Raw genomic sequence first — 18,204 nt, 5'->3', positions numbered from 1 at the left:
AGAGAATGTACTTTAGAACATTATCAGATAATGCATTCGAGACATCAAATAAGTAAGGTCACCATGAGACTTAGGTTAACCACTAAATAAATCATTCCCTAACCAAGTTTGCAATTATTTAAGTATATGAAAAAGCGATTGTTCTGATTTATGTTTCATGAGAATACGACATAATTATCAAAGCTTACATTTATAGGTTTTCAACAAGGGCCCTAAGTCAACCAGTCAACTTTGCATTATTGAGTTACGAAAAACACAAAAAACATAAAATTTACATGGGTTATGAATAATTTAGTTGCTAACTGTATATCTCGCTTTATCTTTATGATTGTACCTTCATGGTATGCTCTATCCTCTCATCAACTAATCGTGTCACCATTCCTAATGATTGACTCTCTCTACTCATGAAAGCAAACTGTTTATCATAATCCGATCCCTACACATAATAATACATCTTTCTTTTTTTTCCTCTCATTTTTTTTTTAAATTTGGGGCTGAGCGAATGATGCGTGCGTGCGCTCCCATAGCTACCTTGCTCATACCTACATGAGTAAAGGTACAATAATATTGATGAAGAGAAGGAAGAATAGTCGAATGGCAAAAACAGAAAGAAAATTAGGTAAAGATGTGGAGAGAGGGAGCGGAGGTAGGGAGTGGGAGGGAGAACAAGAGAGAGAGAGAGAAAGAGAGAGAGAGAGAGAGAGAGAATGAGAGTAAGATGGTATGGTATGGTATGGTATTTATTTCATTCTTCATAAAAAAACATATACAATACATACAGAGTATTGAAAAAATTAAATATATAAATAGGGTAACATTACAGATAATATGAATACAATAAAATTAATAAGGAAACTAGTTAAGAAAGCAAATTTATGTCGAATGAGGGGTCAACAAAAAAAGGCCTTTATCCTTGTTAAACGTTGACCCCTAAACAAGTACGTAATTAATATAACATTAAGAAGAAAAAGAAATCAGGTAGAAACAGTAGAATGGAAAAAGAAAACATTATACAAAAAATAACATATATATATATATATATACTATGATATTCAGGTTGTTGAGTACAAATGTGATAAAAACAATCAAAAGGAACGTTTAAAACTATATAAGAAGAACTTGAACAATAAAATATATCATCATCAAAAGAATATGATATAACATGTATATATATCCTACCTACCTACCCCCTCCAATTACCCTCTATCACATCAGAACCCCCCCCCCCCCTCCCGTCAATGAACAGGAAGTCTTTTTGGGGCACTTTGGGGTTCGAGGGCTTGAGGTTTCTTGCATTCATTTTCTACATCATGTACCACGTGACCATTTCTTGGGGAGCTTAAAGTAAGTATTTAACAAAACGTGTCCGTTAAATCTTAAAACTAAAAAATATTCTGAGCACTGCTTTATACAGCAGGAACAACAACTGTATCAACAATAGGATTCTCAATTATCTTCATGTTTCTTTCGTAATGAGTGGTGTCATTTGATTTAAGAAGCTGGTAATCCCCATTTATAGTTATTTTGATTTCATTGTTCTTTTTATCCGAATTTTTGTTTGGCTGTTTTTCTCCGTTAGCTGTCAACGTGCCAGTGACGTCATCAGGTATTGGCTGGTATTTGATCTGGATGCCGTTGCCATGATGGCCATCCTGGTCGACATCTTTCCCCTTCTCATTCACCTCATCCTTATCAGTGTCTCCTCCTTCGCCTTCGTCTTCGTCCATCTTTGTCGGTGCATTGCGTCGTCGATAGTGCATCCTGGCACGGAAGAACGCGACGTAGAAAAGGAAATCGACGAAACTGATGATACCGTAGAAGCACGGAACAGTCAACATGTCGTAAAGCAGGTCCGAGTCGGCGAAAGTCAGGAGCATGATCGTGACGGCCAGCGCCGAATTCTGTATCCCGGTCTCGAAGCCGATGGTCCTGCATTTGGAGGTGGGTTGTCGGCAGATCCGTCCAACGCCGTATCCGAAGAAGTAGCCCACGAAGGGGAGAATTGTGGTCGAAGTCCAGATCTTCCAGCTGGCAGAGAACATACCCGGGTTGATGATGCCGATCAGGGAGATCGAGACGGGGATCGTCGCAAGCCCCATGATACTTCCGAACTAGAGCCATTAAGGGTTATAGACAATTAAAGATAATAATAATATCTCTGGTATACACAAATAACAGCCCCGTAAGCCCTTTATTAACCAATGAAAAGAACTCGAGGTTCCGAAATTTTCTTTAGCCCTATGTCGGCCAACGGAATAACATGACCACTTCAACTAGCTATTTCGAAATTGACGCCCGTTAAAGTAAAGGCCTTCCTATTTTGTATGTAATACATTTGACAATAAATGATAGTTATGTTTACATGTAGCGCTTGATACTATAATGTTTTTATGTATTTTTACAAGGTTATTTTTTCCCAGGTCGAGCCAAGTAACCCAGATAAGGCATTCGATCAACAACAAATCTTCATATACTGATGGGAATACCCATTTACTTCAACAGGAGTCACCGTGGAAGAGAGTGGCAAATGTAGATTATAGTGCTTGTGCTTGAAATATTATACGCTCATTGATGTCTGATCGACGCTGGTGGACCTTCTCTATTTTCCTACCTGTGAGACTCTACTAGCCCATTTGACGCTGTATCTTCTGACGATCATGCCAGCGATGGCGGGGACGATGATGGTGACGAGGGTGGTGAAGATGTTCATGAATGGGACTTTGGTCTGCTCCGATGTCCATCGTCGAGAGTAGATGAGGAGGTTGAGCGGCATCATCCCGATCGCAGCCACGCACGATACCGACGTCATACACACACTGGTTGACGCGAAGAAAACAACATGTGAGAAAGATATTAGGACAAGATCGCTATTGGAAATATCACATCATCACTTTCATCTTTAATGTTATCATCATTATCATCAGCAGCAGCATCATCATCATCATCATCATCATCATCATCATCATTTCCATCAACATTATTATCATAAACTCATCTCCATCATCATCGTCATCATCACCATTACATTATCATTATCATTATCACTATAATATGTGGCATTGTAATCATAATCATTACTGCCCGGATTACCCCTTATAATCGCCATTATTATCACCTTTATCATTAAGTACATGTATATCATCATCATGATCATAATCATCATCATCACCACCACCATCATCACCATAACCATAGCATCATCAGCATCGTCAGCAGTAGCGTCGTCGACTTGAACATCCCGTGATCGTACCTAAGACAGACGTCGCCATTAGTCCAGAATGTGAAGAGGTTCGACACCGTCCCGCCGGGGCAGCACCCGATGATGAGCAAACCGAGAGCGAAAGGGGTCTCGAGCCCGAGAGCGAGGGAGGTCAGGAAGCATATAAGAGGCATGGTAATGAACTGGGACAGAAACCCGATCACGAAGCCAATTGGGTGACGAAACTAGAAAGAAAAAAAAGAAAAATGTTTATTGTTATATTGATGTATACTTATTCCCCCATCGCCATCTTACAAACTTCCCAATTATAACTCCTGAAATAATATTTTTTTAACTCATCTGTCTCGGGAATCCTTTTCATAGATGTATTTTGTAGTAATAAGTAACCTATCACAATTGAATACTCCGATTGGCCAATTGCCATACGAAAAGCCTATTAGAATATCATTCTCTTTTTTTTGTAATTGACTTTACATTCTTAACGAGTGCCAATTCTCCTTTATTCTTGTTATATTATAGTTCGTGTTTGAGTATATTCTGTACAAAAGCTTTTATGTATTGCCAACAACATTTTAAATGTGTCATTTAAAATCACCCAACATCAAATATGATCATTGGAGGGGGTTTAACTTGTCTCCTGCCCCCCCCCCTATACCACACTCCTAATTCATCACTACCACGCCCTCTTAATTATTATGTGTAAATATATGAGTACTTCTTACATCACTAGTAAAATAATTGATGATGATGATGAGAATGACGATCATGATGATGGCGATGATAATGATGATGATGATGATGATGATGATTATGATGATGATGAATAGGATGAGGAGGAGGAGGAGGAGAAGGAGGAGGAGGATGAAGCGGAAGAGGATGTGATGACGATGGTGATGGTGATAAAAATGAAAACTAGATCAATGCTACATCAGATGGAAATTGAAACAGCGAGCATTTGGAGATGAAACAAATCCAGCTCATCTTTTAAAACAACGAGAAGTGATCGAATATTCGACAGAATGCCTTGATCCTCCAAAATCTTAGTTAGTTTTTATCAAGCTAGAGGCACAATAGGTATTGACAAATGTAATTTAGTCCCATATGAATAGACGAAAATATTCTTCTCGTAAATTCAGATATTTTCACTGATTTAAACGACATTTTAACCACACAAAGGGCTAAGAAATGGAAGAGAATAACAAAGGTGACCTGCATGATGACCTTCAACTGATTATGGGAAATTGTTATTGAAATTTAGAACATCTGTTCCGACATTCTTCACTTTAAAGTTGATGTGTATCTAGATCTTTTTTTTTAAAGACATTGTGCTTGCAAGTCACGCAAAAGGTAAGTATTAGCGCTTTCATGTTGACGGAGATCTTTTTTAATGTCAACACAAACATTCACATGTTTTAGTTGACTTATGCCCCTGAACTTTATCAGTAATACTAGAACAATTAATGTCAAGTTTAGATAAGACAAGTCCGTGATATAGTTCTACAATTAACATACGCCTAGCTAGTCTTAATGTTTCGAATTATGAACTTTATTTGCGGAGGAGGCGGTGGGCAGGTGGCACCCGGCGCCCCCCCCCCCGGCCCTCCTCTGCTCTCGATGCATTCTCAGGTTTAGGAAACACACTCTGTTCACTTGGTAGAACGATGTGTAGGAGAGTACAGTCACAGGCCATTTGATATGCACATTATGTTCTCTATTGGGTATATTTAAAGTAATTGATAACAAATAATTTTGATTTTTGTTTACACTGAACTCTTATTGATACCACTTATGGCATAAGTAATTGTACTAAACCTAAGTATATCTAGCTTCATATCTCATATCTTCATATCTACATACAGTCAAGTTTTAGTTATTTTTTCTCTCCTTCACTTTAAACAAAAAAAATCCATTCTGTCTTTTCTTTCCATTTATTTAAAGAAATAGGGTAGTAAATCACGATGAGACGAGATCCCTCGTTGTTGAAAAATAAAGTCTGGCGTCTCAGCATGCATCCAACTCACTACTCTTGGGACAAATACCAGGGGTGGATCAAGGAATTTGGTCAGGGGGATAGGGTCAATCTGCGAGGTGGGGGGGGGGGGTATTATTAAGAGCAAGAGGTATAAACATATCACACTTTGCATTGTGGTGCTCTCAGAGAAAAAATATTAAAGAGGGATCCGAGAGGGCGGGGGGGGGGGGGCTTATTTGTTCTTGTGTACTTGGGATGCCTCTAGCTGCCCCCTCATATTATATATCCGTCACACAGTGCATGCCAATTCTCTATCTGAGAGAAAAAAAATTATGCTCAGCGTGGGATTGCAAACAGGTTGAGAGTTGAAAGCTGTAAGTTGAACTCATAATGAAAGGATGACCGTTGCATTGACCCCATGAAGGAAAAGGAACATAAAACCTTTGTTTTCCTCTTCAATTTAGTCAGGAAAGTGAAAGGATAGTGAATTTGCAGGATAATTTCTCTATTGGGTAGGTATTGACTTTATATGGTATATCACAAACTGACTACTGATGCACATGCTAATTGATATTCAGACCTTGAATTTCTTATCAAATTCTTTCTATCGCGAATTCTAATCGACTCTGTACATTATAAAGTGGTTTATCAAAGTGTAATCCAAAGTTAACCCACATGAACTTTGAATCCATATCCGTTTTAAATGTGCATTGCAATAGTGATATAGATAAATAGGCGTGGGTATGTGACCAGTCCCCCTCGGTGAAAACTACCGACCAATTGTTTCATGAAATGCCCCCAGGTTTGACTTCCCCTTAATCACCATGAACTTAAAAATTAATTGCTATGCCATTTCACGTTCAAACAAAGTCATTACACTTTCCATGCTTTGTGTGCGCATGTATGGAAGTATGAGCGCGAGTATGTTTTTATTTTATTTAAAAAGGAATGTGAGTTTTCGATGATCGATCATTATTGTTTTTTCCGGGGTTCTATTACACAAGCTACAGGTTGACAAAATATCACCTGAATTTAAAAAGCAATCCATCTTTTTTAACAATTTCTGAGTTGTGTGAAAGTAGAACAAAATCAGAGAAACAAGATTAAATTTGACAAAAACAAAGTTACGAGTGTTTAAAAATGTATTCATTTGATTTCCAGGCAAAGAACAAAAATAAAAACGTAGATAGACAGAGGAATTCAGAAATCCAACAGACTAGAGCTCGAGGATCGTCGAAAGGAAACTGATTCCTGTCAAGTAGGTTCTTAAAAGTTGAGGTTAGCTAAAGATTTATTTATCTCGAGGCCTGATCGCATGCGCAGTTGCAGTAAACTTGGTGGCAAGAAGAGTGTACTTCTGAAATGGTTAATTGTTTTATAAACTGAAACAGCTGTGTATAATGAGGTTTTGCGTAATCAAACGAATTAATCAAAGGTTACTGAAAATCAGTGGCTTTTGTTATCCTTTGTTTGACCATCTGTATGTTTATTTGTTTCCTTTTTAAACTTCCAGATTTACTCTTCACTAGAGTTTCCTATTTGTTTCAATACCTTTTAAAACTAATTTTATGGAAATGAATGGACGCTTCTTGAATAGGGAAACCCCTAGTGACGATAATTATATCCAATTAATCAATGAATCAAAATTTACTCAAATGAGAATAAAGAACCCTGTTGAAATGTATGGTAGGCCTTTATAGTACAAACATGGTCAACTTTGAATAATCTCCGTCGCAGAACATTATCTTCTACTATAAACAATTACCTAACTGTTCATATCTTCTTCACATAATAGAGGCGTAAACCGCGTAAATTAGTGTTAATTGCCGTACTAAGTACAATGTATACATGCAAGCTTTCGGGATTTCAAATTTACTGTTTTTTACCCCGGGGTAACACGTGTATTGAAATTGCGGGAGCTAATTCAAGATTTTAAAGATGGGGCGAAAGGCCATGGGGCACATATACTGTCATCCTTGAAGATGATTTGAAAATGAATCTCTTTACTAAGTTACATTCTTTTTAATTTAGTGAACCAAAAGGGGCATGGGTCTCCTGGGTTGTCCAAATACTTGGACATCTGAACCCTGCTTTGTATCGTCAAAGATTCAGGATTCGGGTTAGGGTTTTAATTTGTCTTATGATAGTTTTAAGCAGTGGCGGATTTGGGCAACCAGCCTGTACTTGTGCCCCCCCCCCACCATACTTTGAAACCAAAATGACATACCTTAAATAGAAATTGCCCCTTAATTCTAATGGTGCCCCTTATATCTCTCCCTTTACAAATTATGGATCTGCCCAAGGGCTGAAGTTAGGAATTCGATTATTGTAGGATACGGATAGCTGCGTAATTGTCAACGGGGCAAGTGTCATAGACACCCCCCCCCGCCAATTTGTTACCCCTGATACGCCGCAGGAGTTGACTGAATTGCTCACCGTTTCTTTGAAATCCTTCGCCGTGATCACAGCCCCCATTGATAGCATGATGCAGACCAATGCCACAGTAAGGAGCCACTTCTGAAATGTCTTCAAAACAGTCAGATAATGTGGCTCCGAGTATCCCACGGTTGTACCGTTCATGAAGTCTTCCGTACCGTTCATAATTCCGAACTCGGTGGTTTCTACGATGTCGGACATCATGATAGCTGCTGTCGACGTCGATATCGACGATAGAAACACCGCTGCTGATCCCGACAGCGTCGATGTGTTGAATCCATCCATGTGTATAGTTCCAGGGGCCTGGGTCTGCAATGCTGTCTCCATGATGTCAATTTTTTAACTTTATAAGTCTTTATTTCCAGAAAGCAGATACTTCGCCTTAAAACAAACTGTAGTAAACCTTCTGATCTAAGTTTGCTTAGATTCAGATTACTCGAAGATTATCTTTGCCAAAGTACCAAATTAGGGACATCTAAACTGGTATATATTTTAGAGGAGATGCCAATTGGCGAATCTTTATCCAGTTACTTGTTTAAATCCCAAAGTAGAGCGGTACACCCGACAGAAATAACCGAACAAACCCATTAACCCAAAATCCAACCTCAATACGGAATGGCAATGACATCATTGACAACTGTATAGTTGTGCAAACAATGCTTCACTGGCCATGAACTGTATATAGGATGAATTTTGATTGGACAAAGTTCGCGCGTGTGCTCAGCACTCATACTAGGGCCCTCGGTAGATCAGAGGGGTGTTAACCCCTCCCTGTTTTGCACCCCCCCCCCCCCAACTTCGAAATGATGTAGCTATGGCCCTGAACTTCTGCGAAACTTTGATAAGCTTCAAACAGTGATTTTAGATCAGACGCATGCTGTGTACGGTATGCGCTATACAATGTTTTCAAACTTGTGAATGACTGTTCATGAAAATTAACATGGAGAAGGGGTGGGGTATCTCGAAATACATGGGTATCAAACATTCATAATTGTTTTTATATATCCTAAATCATGACAAACAGTATATCTTTTCAAAATGAATGAATTTTTGTTCATTTTTCCTCAAAATTTCATCAAAATGATTCCCTGATTTTTTTTCACATCTCCGCACACTACCACACACATATCTGAATTATCGATCTCTGTGCTACACATGCTCTCCAGTCTCTTCACTCAACTATCATTTGAACATAAAGGAATTAATGTCAGTTACTCCAGACAAATAATCTAAACAAGTTAAATCAAGATATTTATGCAAATGTACTATACAATTTAATATGTAGAAATGAATACAAATAAATATGTATACATGTGCAAATCTATTACTTTTACGAAGAAAAATTAATCTCCGTTAACACAATTAAATGAGAATAAATTAATCTTCTCTAACACAATAAAATGAGGATGAATTCATCTTCGTTAACAGCTAATTGAGGATAAATTAATCTTCTCTAACACAATTAAATGAGAATAAATGAATCTTCTCTAACACAATAAAATGAGGATGAATTCATCTTCGTTAACAGCTAATTGAGGATAAATTAATCTTCTCTAACACAATTAAATGAGAATAAATTAATCTTCTCTAACACAATAAAATGAGGATAAATTCATCTTCGTTAACAGCTAATTGATATTTTATTTACATTTTAGTGAACATTTTATTCCTTGTATCTCGGTTACAGTGGCGTAGACAGGTCCCCAATATTATTGTGGGGGATGATCAAGAAAATACAATATATCTTATGCATGCACATACACACATGCACGCACACGCACACACACACACGCACGCGCGCGCGCACCCCCTGATACATGTGGATAAAGGTCTATTACAGAGTGGTTTGAGTGTTTTTATTTTTTATTTTGAAGGGCACTTTTTTCCGAAGGTTTTTTTTTTAAACGGCCCGGTTTACCGCTGCATATTTGAACGAGGCTTTAATATTTGATTATTTTCATGTTGTCGCGATGACAGCGGATCGATTCTTAAATAGCTGCAGTTATGAAGTTATTGTGGTACACTCTAAAAAATATTGGGCAAAAAAAAATTGCCCAATTTTTACCCGACATGAGGGCGATTATGTGTCCAACCAACTGTTGGGTAAATAACAGATTTTGCATGATTTACCCAGTGTTGGATAAACAGAAAATACCCAACTTTTAACCAACCAAAATTTACCCAATCAGAAATTCACCCAATTCTCACCATAAGGTGTAGCATATTAGACTCTAGTTGGGCAAATAAGTTGGATAAAATATGATACATATATAAAAAAGGACATTAAAGCGGCTGCGGGATTCGAATCGCGGACCTTGTGATCCACAGGCCTGTGAAATATCCACTCAACCACGATACCTCTACTGTAAGAATTGAACACTATTGTTGCATAATTGTTGCACGACTTGCGTTTGCCCAGTAACATCTGTCCAACTAATTTTGAACATTTAATTGGTTAACTACACATGTAGTAAATGGTTGGGAGAAAATAACCCGAATGTTGGACAAAAATGGCCCAACTTTAATTTGCCCAATAACATTAACCAATAATTTCATCGGTCACTACATGGTTGGTAAAAAATAACCCAATTATTGGACAACATTTGCCCAACATCGATTTGCCAAGTAACACCTACCCAACTTATTTTTTACCTTTCATTAGGTAACTTCATAGAGTAAATTGTTGGGAGAAAATAACCCGATTATCGGACAAAATTTTCCAAAATTCGATTTACCCAGTAACATCTGCCCAACTTTTTTTTACAGTGTACGCCAACCTGGTGAAATTTAAACACATTGGTATCATTGTTGGATCGCTATGGTTTATTGGTATTACGAGCAACTTTCCCGTTACGCGAATCCTCATCTTGAAACGTATGTCTGAACTCTGAAAATAATTAAAGTTTGTATTGTGATTGTGCTGAACATTTTCTCCCAGTTTTAATGCAATCACCATTTTTGCTTATCTAGCTCATTTTTTGCCCAATTAGAGGGCCCTCCTGACCGCGACCCCATCACCCTGTGCGCGGCAGATGTCCTTTTCCTACCGTGGTTTTGTTCATGGATCAATACTATTGTAATCGAAAAACAGTTCCCTTTTTCCCGCTATGTTGACACCCTCAGGCCATCGGCCTAAAACTCCCATTGGCTTAAATGCGCATCCAACAAAATAAAATTACCACATACAGCACATCTATGAATATCCCCACCACCCCACTATGGTGATAGAGCTTTTTGGACATTAGAACTATTTACTATCGAGAAACATTTGTAATAAAATGAAAGCAGTTCCTATTTGTGTGTTGTGGACTAGAGGATAAGTCACCCGATTGCAGATCACAAGGTACGGGGTTCAAGTTCCGCCGCGGCACTAATGTCCTTTGGCAAGATGTCAATCTACATTTGCCACTCCCCACCCTTGTGAGCGCTAGTTACGTTGGCAGCTCGGCTACGACCAGGGTAATATGTGTAAAGCGCCATGAGCGTCAGGGCCTGACGGAGCAAAATGTCAAATTTTAAAATTTCGAGACCAAAAAAAAAGGTGTCTACACTAATATTGTATATGTTATATAACATGTATGTGATTTTATTCCTAACACTATGAATGTAGTTGCATTGTATAACCTATATTATAGTATTAACGTATTTTTTGTACAACTACTAATACTTGTAGCACCTTGCGTGACTTATTAGGTCCGAAAGTGCGCAATAAAAAAATCTATATTATTATCCACATCAATACAAGTATGCACAGTTATATATTCGAAGCCTTGCCATATCCCGCTCATATATAAAATGATGGCAAAATGGATCATGAACGGGATTCATTAATTGCGTTCCCATGGTTACTGACAACAAGCACTTCACAAGACCAAGGGGAGTTCGTCAATCCTCTTTTTAATTACGTCGACAGCATAATTGCACATACTTCCTTTCAGGGACAAAGGGTAATCACAAAAAAAAACGTTTAACCCCGTTTTGATTAGCGGACAATATCTGTGATAATGAAATGTGTCTGAGTCGATGAAAAACCTTTTAAAAGCAATCCGTTCGGGCTGCGTCGTGATGATACTGACCTTTTACATTATTGTATTATTGAATTCTGAAACATTGAAATCATTATGAGTAAAGAAGTATTACCTACCCACTCTAGAAACAGTTTGGTAAAGTTTTCCCCATTATTATGTTTTAAAAAAAGAACATGCTTGGATTTTGATTTAAATATTTCCCAGGTTTGATAAACTTTTACTAAATGTCACCCAATGATTCACGGTGTAAAATGTCGCCAAACCTACATGTACATGCGTGTTCCTGTTTTTACCCATTACCGGGAGGGGGGGGGGGGGGGGGGTTCCCCACTTTTAACCAAATGTGTATATCAATGATAGCTATCTTATAGATTAAAGTGACATAACCTCTGGTGAGAGCCAGAAAAGTGTATTTAGTCTGTGAGTAGAATATGAGGGAGGTAATGCGCTTCCGGCTCTCAACAGACGATAAGTAGTTAAATCAAACTTAACTTTTTACTATAAAATTAAGTAATGTTTCTAACCCTGTGCTTGCTTTATTCTTTGATCAATTTCCCTTTTAATTTCTCTTTAAATAATATGCACGTCATCATAGTTTACTATTAAGTGTTACATACATTACCTAGCTTTTTGTGGGATATTGCACCCGTTCTAGTTCAAGCATATCATTTATTTGATAGTGTATGATAATTTTATTTTGGCCGCTACATACTTGTTCATTTATTTATGCACCACTTACTTTGTTTACTCTCTATATAGGTTCTTGAGGAGCGCCAGGAATGTCAAATATAAAAGACATGAGTGCTTAACAAGAACCTAATTAGATAATGATAATAATAATAATAATAATAATAATAATAATAATAATAATAATTATTATTATTATTATCATTGTTATTATCATTATTATTATTATTATGACTATGACTATGTGTCTTACATCATATCTATTGCTATTTTCGAACATTACAATGAGATTATAATTCGAACATGATTTCTATGGGCAATAGAGCGGGTTGACGAAATAGCCCTTGATATGATTTCATGAAAGTCTTGGCGTCACTCAAAGTACTAAAGGTAATATGTCCCTTTTGCAGGCCAACAAAATGAAAAGGTTAAATTACAATGGCATTTGAAAGATAATACTAATTTAAAACTCCCCTTAAAAAAATGGGGCTTGAAAATGTCTTTAAGTGGGAAAATAACGACTATTAGTTGTCAAATCGACTTAAGAGCTATAGAGCCAATAAGTAATAGTATTGATTATCAGACCATTGTATCGCATGGTCGTATGTTTTATGCTGCGCAAAGATTCAATCAGTTTAATTTTGGCCATAACAAGAAGTGGGTTATTGATGAAGAAAATCCTTTACAGCTCATTTTATGTATTTTATTACCAAAGAAGAAGAAAAAGCCAGTCAGTCACTCGATACTGACAATAGTGTCTGACAGTGAAGTCTAGCAAGTGAACGGGTTTCCTTGCACAATTTGAATATAAGGACACTGCTAACGTTTAAATTTCATAGATAGGACATACATTACATATTCATAATTCCTGCAAAGTTCTACAGAATTTGAGGTTGGCTGCAAAAGGGACATATTATCTTTCAACAAAAATACCTTTCGTAGACCAGCAGCATGCACAGTAACGAACCGAACACAGACTACAGAATGGCGAATAATTATTATTTTTTTTATTTCACTGTATAATTTTTTCATGATTCGAACAATTCAGCAAACAAAATCGGGGAATTTTATTTTATTTATTAGAACATTTTGCTGGTATAATATTTAAAAACACTCTTAATTTACATGTATTGATGTTAAGTCGATGAAATTGATAAAGGCGCAGTTAGAAGAGAGAGAAATTTCAAGAATTTTAGAAAAAGACTTATTTTGCCTTATCCAATATTTCTCGATACTTGTGGGGAACGATGAGCCATTGTTGTATAGAACTGGAAACTGGTACAGCAATGCACCGGAATGTTCGAAGCTATAGGAACTGAATGGTTGTGATGTTACTTAATTAGCGTCAATTAAGAACATTATTGGAATCCATGCACGTCCGGATTTAAACGCATCCTCAATAAAGCCACAGACGCAACTTACTGACACAGGACAGCTCAAGAGTCCTGACTTGTCCGAAAATTTGGTTTTCATGGAACACTGAACTGCATAGCAAACCATTGAATTTACACAAAAATTAATAAGTATATCGTTCGAAGAAAACATGACAAATTGTTAAATGCACGTTGCACATGGGGCATGCTTTGCTGCACGTATAGTGACAAAAGATACTCTGGAAAACCTATCACAATTCCCAAACCCTGCATCCGTTGATAATCGGTTTTATAGACCAATCGTTTATACTGTACCACACTGAAAAAATTATAGACCCATTTCCCTTCTTAATGTCGATTATAAAATCTTAACAAAAATTTTGGCTAAGCGAATCAAGAAAGTATTAAATGAGATCATTATGGGAGATCAGGTGGGCTACATGAAAGGGAGGAATATTGGTGAGGCCATTCGCATTATAGATGATATTATTTTTTATACATCCCGTTACAATTTATCTGGTTTTTTGTTAGCTGTAGACTTCGAAAAAGCTTTTGACTCAATTTCACATCAATTTCTTCAAAAAGTTCTGTCGTCATTTGGTTTCGGTCCGTCCTTTCAAAAGTGGGTTAAAGTTTTATACATGAACACTCTAAGTTGTGTATTAAATGAAGGAGGGTCCACTGGTTATTTCAAAGTAGAAAGGGGAGTAAGACAGGGAGACCCTCTTTCTCCGTACCTCTTTATCTTGTGTATTGAAGTAATGGCACACAAATTACGAATAGATAAATTGGTGGACGGAATTAATTTTGGAGATAAGGAAACTAAACTAGTACTTTATGCGGATGATATGACAATTTTTGTTCGTAATAAAAAATCAATTAATAGGTTAAAAGTATTATTTGCAGATTTCGAAAAAATTTCTGGACTGAAAATAAACAACGACAAGACTAAAATATTAAGGTTAGGTTCATGTCAACGTTTAGATTGTGATTTTGCTTTTGGCGAAATAGTTGACTTTCTTAAGGTTTTAGGGATTTTCTTTTCCCTCGATGAACACAAGAAAGAAGATCTAAATTATAAAGAAATCTTAAGTAAAATAAAAACACTTTTAAATTTTTGGAAGCAAAGGGATTTAACACTTATGGGTAAGATTCAACTATTGAAAGTGCACATTTATTCTAAAGTTCTTTATCGGGCGTCCCTTACTCCTGTTCCAAAATGGGTTTATGATTCACTGGATGAATTAACTTTTGATTTCATATGGAAAGGAAAAACAGATAAAATCAATAGAAACACCATGTTCTTAGACTATAACCAAGGGGGGTTAAAGATGTTAAATTTGTCTGCACAAGTTAAATCGCAGCGAATTATGTGGATTCAAAAACTTCTAAACAAAGATGAAGACATGAAATGGAAACAATATTTTAACTTTGTCACTGAACACGTGGGTGGAGATTTGATATTTTCATGTGACTATATACCAAGTTTATTAAAAGTGACAGCTCCACAATTTTATATGGATTTATTAGAAGATTGGGTGAATACGAGACATATAAGGAGTATAGACATTGGTGATGTGGTAATTTTTAATAATAAACTTAATTCGATATAAAGGAAGTTGTATATACGATAAGAGGTTGTATGACAAAGGAATTTACAAATTAAAACATATTCTGGAAAACGATGGTAAACTAAAAAGTGACAGGCATTTTATCGATTTAGGTGTTGAAGTAAATGAAATTGAAAAGATCAAGCACTTTTATACCTGTTTACCAGTTTGTTGGAAAAATAATTTTAGAAAGGGAGAAGAAAAAAATAATTCTGGAACTGATTTCACTTTGGGGAAGAAAACAACTAATATAGCTGATTTAAAATCAAAACAAATTTATGTACAATTAATAAAGAAAGATGATTTTAAACCTTTGGTTTTTGAGAGAATTGGAAGGAACTATGGTTTTTCCTGTAAGGAAATAGAAAACATATTTTTAAGACTAAGACAGTGTACACTTAACAGTCGATTAAGAGAGTTTCAGTTCAAACTTATACATAATATATTATATACAAACCATCACCTCTTCCGTTTTGGTCTTGTCTCGACTAACTTATGCTCATTTTGCGAAAAAAATGAAGAAACATATAAACATTTATTCTATACTTGTGAATTTGCACAATCAGTGTGGGAAATGTGCACGAGATTTTTAGACTTTGAAATACATAACTGTAGTTTGGAGGAAATTCTGTATGGGAAAGAGGAGAGAAATAAAGGAAAATATCAATTAATGAATCATGTTTTAATTCTTGTTAAATATCTGATTTATAGAAATAGAGAACTTAAAAAACCACCCTCTTTTAATGAAATAAAGAATAGTATAATAGGGGATAAAGTAGAAGAAAGGAAATTGGCAGCAATGAGGGGAACTCTCACTATTCATTTTTCTAAATGGGAAAACCTGAGTATTAGACAAACAATTGGAACCCAGAGCCAGTCGTCCACCGGTTAAGAGGGGGGGGGGGGGAATGGGGATAAGGGAGAGGTCGGGTAGGGTAGGGTTAACAAAAAGAGAAAACTTTTCTCTCAGGACAACAGTATAAAAAGAAGTATAAGTTGCTACATTGTTTAAAAAAAAAAAAAAATTGGATTATACAACTGCATATGTTTTCTTTGAAAATATGAATTTTTGTTTCAAATATGATGTATAGGAACTAACTATGTAAGTTTCTTTTGAAGCCGTTTGTAAGACAAAAATTTATACTGATTTATAATGTCATCACATTTGCAGTGAGAGTTACATATGATGATTGTAATTTGTACTATGATTATAATTTGTTTCAAGAGAGAAAAGAATAAAAACTGACCATAAAAAAAAAAAAATCAGTGCAACTGATATTTGCAATCGATTGCAACTCAACTTCTTCTACTAAAGTCTACTAATTTCCTAGGATTTTGTTAGGATTAAATTTTTAACAATTAAAAAAGATAACTAGATCTAGCTTGTATTCCCCCCCCCCCCTCCCTCTCTCTCTCTCTTACTAATGGGGTGTTGCAAAAAAGTTGAGTTGCGATCGATTGCAAATTTTCAATTAATCGCAAGACTTACGCTTAATTTTGGGTGTTTGCAATAATTGATTGAAACTTTCTTGCAACGCCCCATAAGACTGACGATAATATTCTATAATATGTATTTACTGTACTAAAATGTTTAATAAGATGTATAAATAAACGCACGTGTCATTTCCTCGGTTACAAAAAAAAAAAAAAAAAAAAAAAAAAAAAACAACCAAGGAATCGTAGACTATCATATAAATTACGTTGTCCCTCTAAACATCAGATAAAGCGACGATGGAAACCAAACATATCAAGAAAAGTGTCACAGTAAGGGCAACATTCTTGACGGCTTTAAGTCGGTTATCTTGGACAAGCAGTTGCTGTTCCTGTTGCATCCAAATGGCCACTTGTTGACTTGCGATTGTATTCACCTGCTTTACTGCAATGCGAAATTTGAATGCGTTTGCAACTCGTAACAAAACCATATGCGATGAACAAATTTAAAACTACCGCTACTTCGGCTAGTTCCGAGCCCTCAGTAAGGTTTGTAGTTTGTAGGTTCTCACATATTTATGATTATAAAATGCATGGTAAGTTAAAATTTGCAATAAATGTAAAGTTACTTCTAGGACAAAAGGTGCCCCTCCGATGTGATGATGGATAGACCACACACTAAAATGGCGTCAGAGGGGTTACGACGAACTTCGAAAGATTACTACGTTATTCACAATTGACGCAAGATATTTTGAAAGGCCTTTCGAAAAGCCCGATCTCTGAAGCCGTAGATGATAGGATTAACAACCAAACTTATTGTATGCAAAACCAGGAAGGAATCGTTGTATACCATGAGAGTAAAAAGTGATTGGTACGCTGTGAGCCGTAATATGAGATACAGGGGAAACATAAACCAGAAGATAATGAAGACTGTCACGACAAGGGAGATAGTCTTAAAAGCTTTCAATCGGTCATCGTGTACTGGGAGTTGCTGCTGTTGGAACTGGATGATCACTCTTTGGCTCGCAATCTTTCTCGCTTGTTTGACTGCGATGTGAAGAATCAAAGCATTGATGGTAAGCAGCGCAACCATTGAAATCACGATCACACAAAATAACAACCAGGTGAAGGTTACGCTCAATGTCCCAGTTAAAGGAGCTCCACAGTCCGTTTCACTCTGGTCTTGACTTGTATGTGATCCATGCGCGAAGCCAACAGATCGGGCGGTGTTCAACAAAATACAAAGAAGCCAAAGACATCCTAGGACGATGGCAATGCGTCTAAACGTCACCAGGCTGACATAACGTAACGGCATCGTAACAGCTATGAATCGATCTGCAGTCAACGCCACAATGTGACAAAACGAAACACCAGATAGTGCATACAAGGGTATAGCATAGTAAGGAGTATTTTCTTCAGCGAAACACGATGCTTCGAATTTAAAGAC

The 18,204-nt window shown here is 36.6% G+C and overlaps 1 protein-coding gene across 1 annotated transcript; it reads right to left on the bottom strand.

The window, feature by feature from the left end:
* Positions 1-1,249: 1,249 nt before the first annotated feature.
* Positions 1,250-7,955, bottom strand: LOC105440645 (ileal sodium/bile acid cotransporter-like). Its single transcript, XM_011671069.2, has 4 exons — positions 7,629-7,955; positions 3,251-3,444; positions 2,612-2,816; positions 1,250-2,111 (listed from the first exon to the last, which is right to left on the bottom strand). Exons 1-4 carry the CDS (start codon positions 7,953-7,955, stop codon positions 1,407-1,409), a joined length of 1,431 nt encoding a protein of 476 aa, XP_011669371.2. The 3' UTR covers positions 1,250-1,406.
* Between the last annotated feature and the right edge of the window lie 10,249 nt (positions 7,956-18,204).

The sequence above is a fragment of the Strongylocentrotus purpuratus genome, unplaced genomic scaffold, assembly GCF_000002235.5.
Source record: "Strongylocentrotus purpuratus isolate Spur 01 unplaced genomic scaffold, Spur_5.0 spur5_scaffold_16, whole genome shotgun sequence".
Lineage (NCBI taxonomy): Eukaryota > Metazoa > Echinodermata > Echinoidea > Camarodonta > Strongylocentrotidae > Strongylocentrotus > Strongylocentrotus purpuratus.
This window is presented reverse-complemented; position numbering and strand designations above follow the sequence as displayed.

Coding starts and splice junctions, on each gene's coding strand:
- LOC105440645 (XM_011671069.2), bottom strand. CDS start 7,955: ATGGAGACAGCATTGCAGACCCAGGCCCCTGGAACTATACACATGGAT. Junction 3,445..7,628: donor CGAAGGATTTCAAAGAAACG/GTGAGCAATTCA, acceptor TTTTCTTTCTAG/TTTCGTCACCCAATTGGCTT. Junction 2,817..3,250: donor AATGGCGACGTCTGTCTTAG/GTACGATCACGG, acceptor CGCGTCAACCAG/TGTGTGTATGACGTCGGTAT.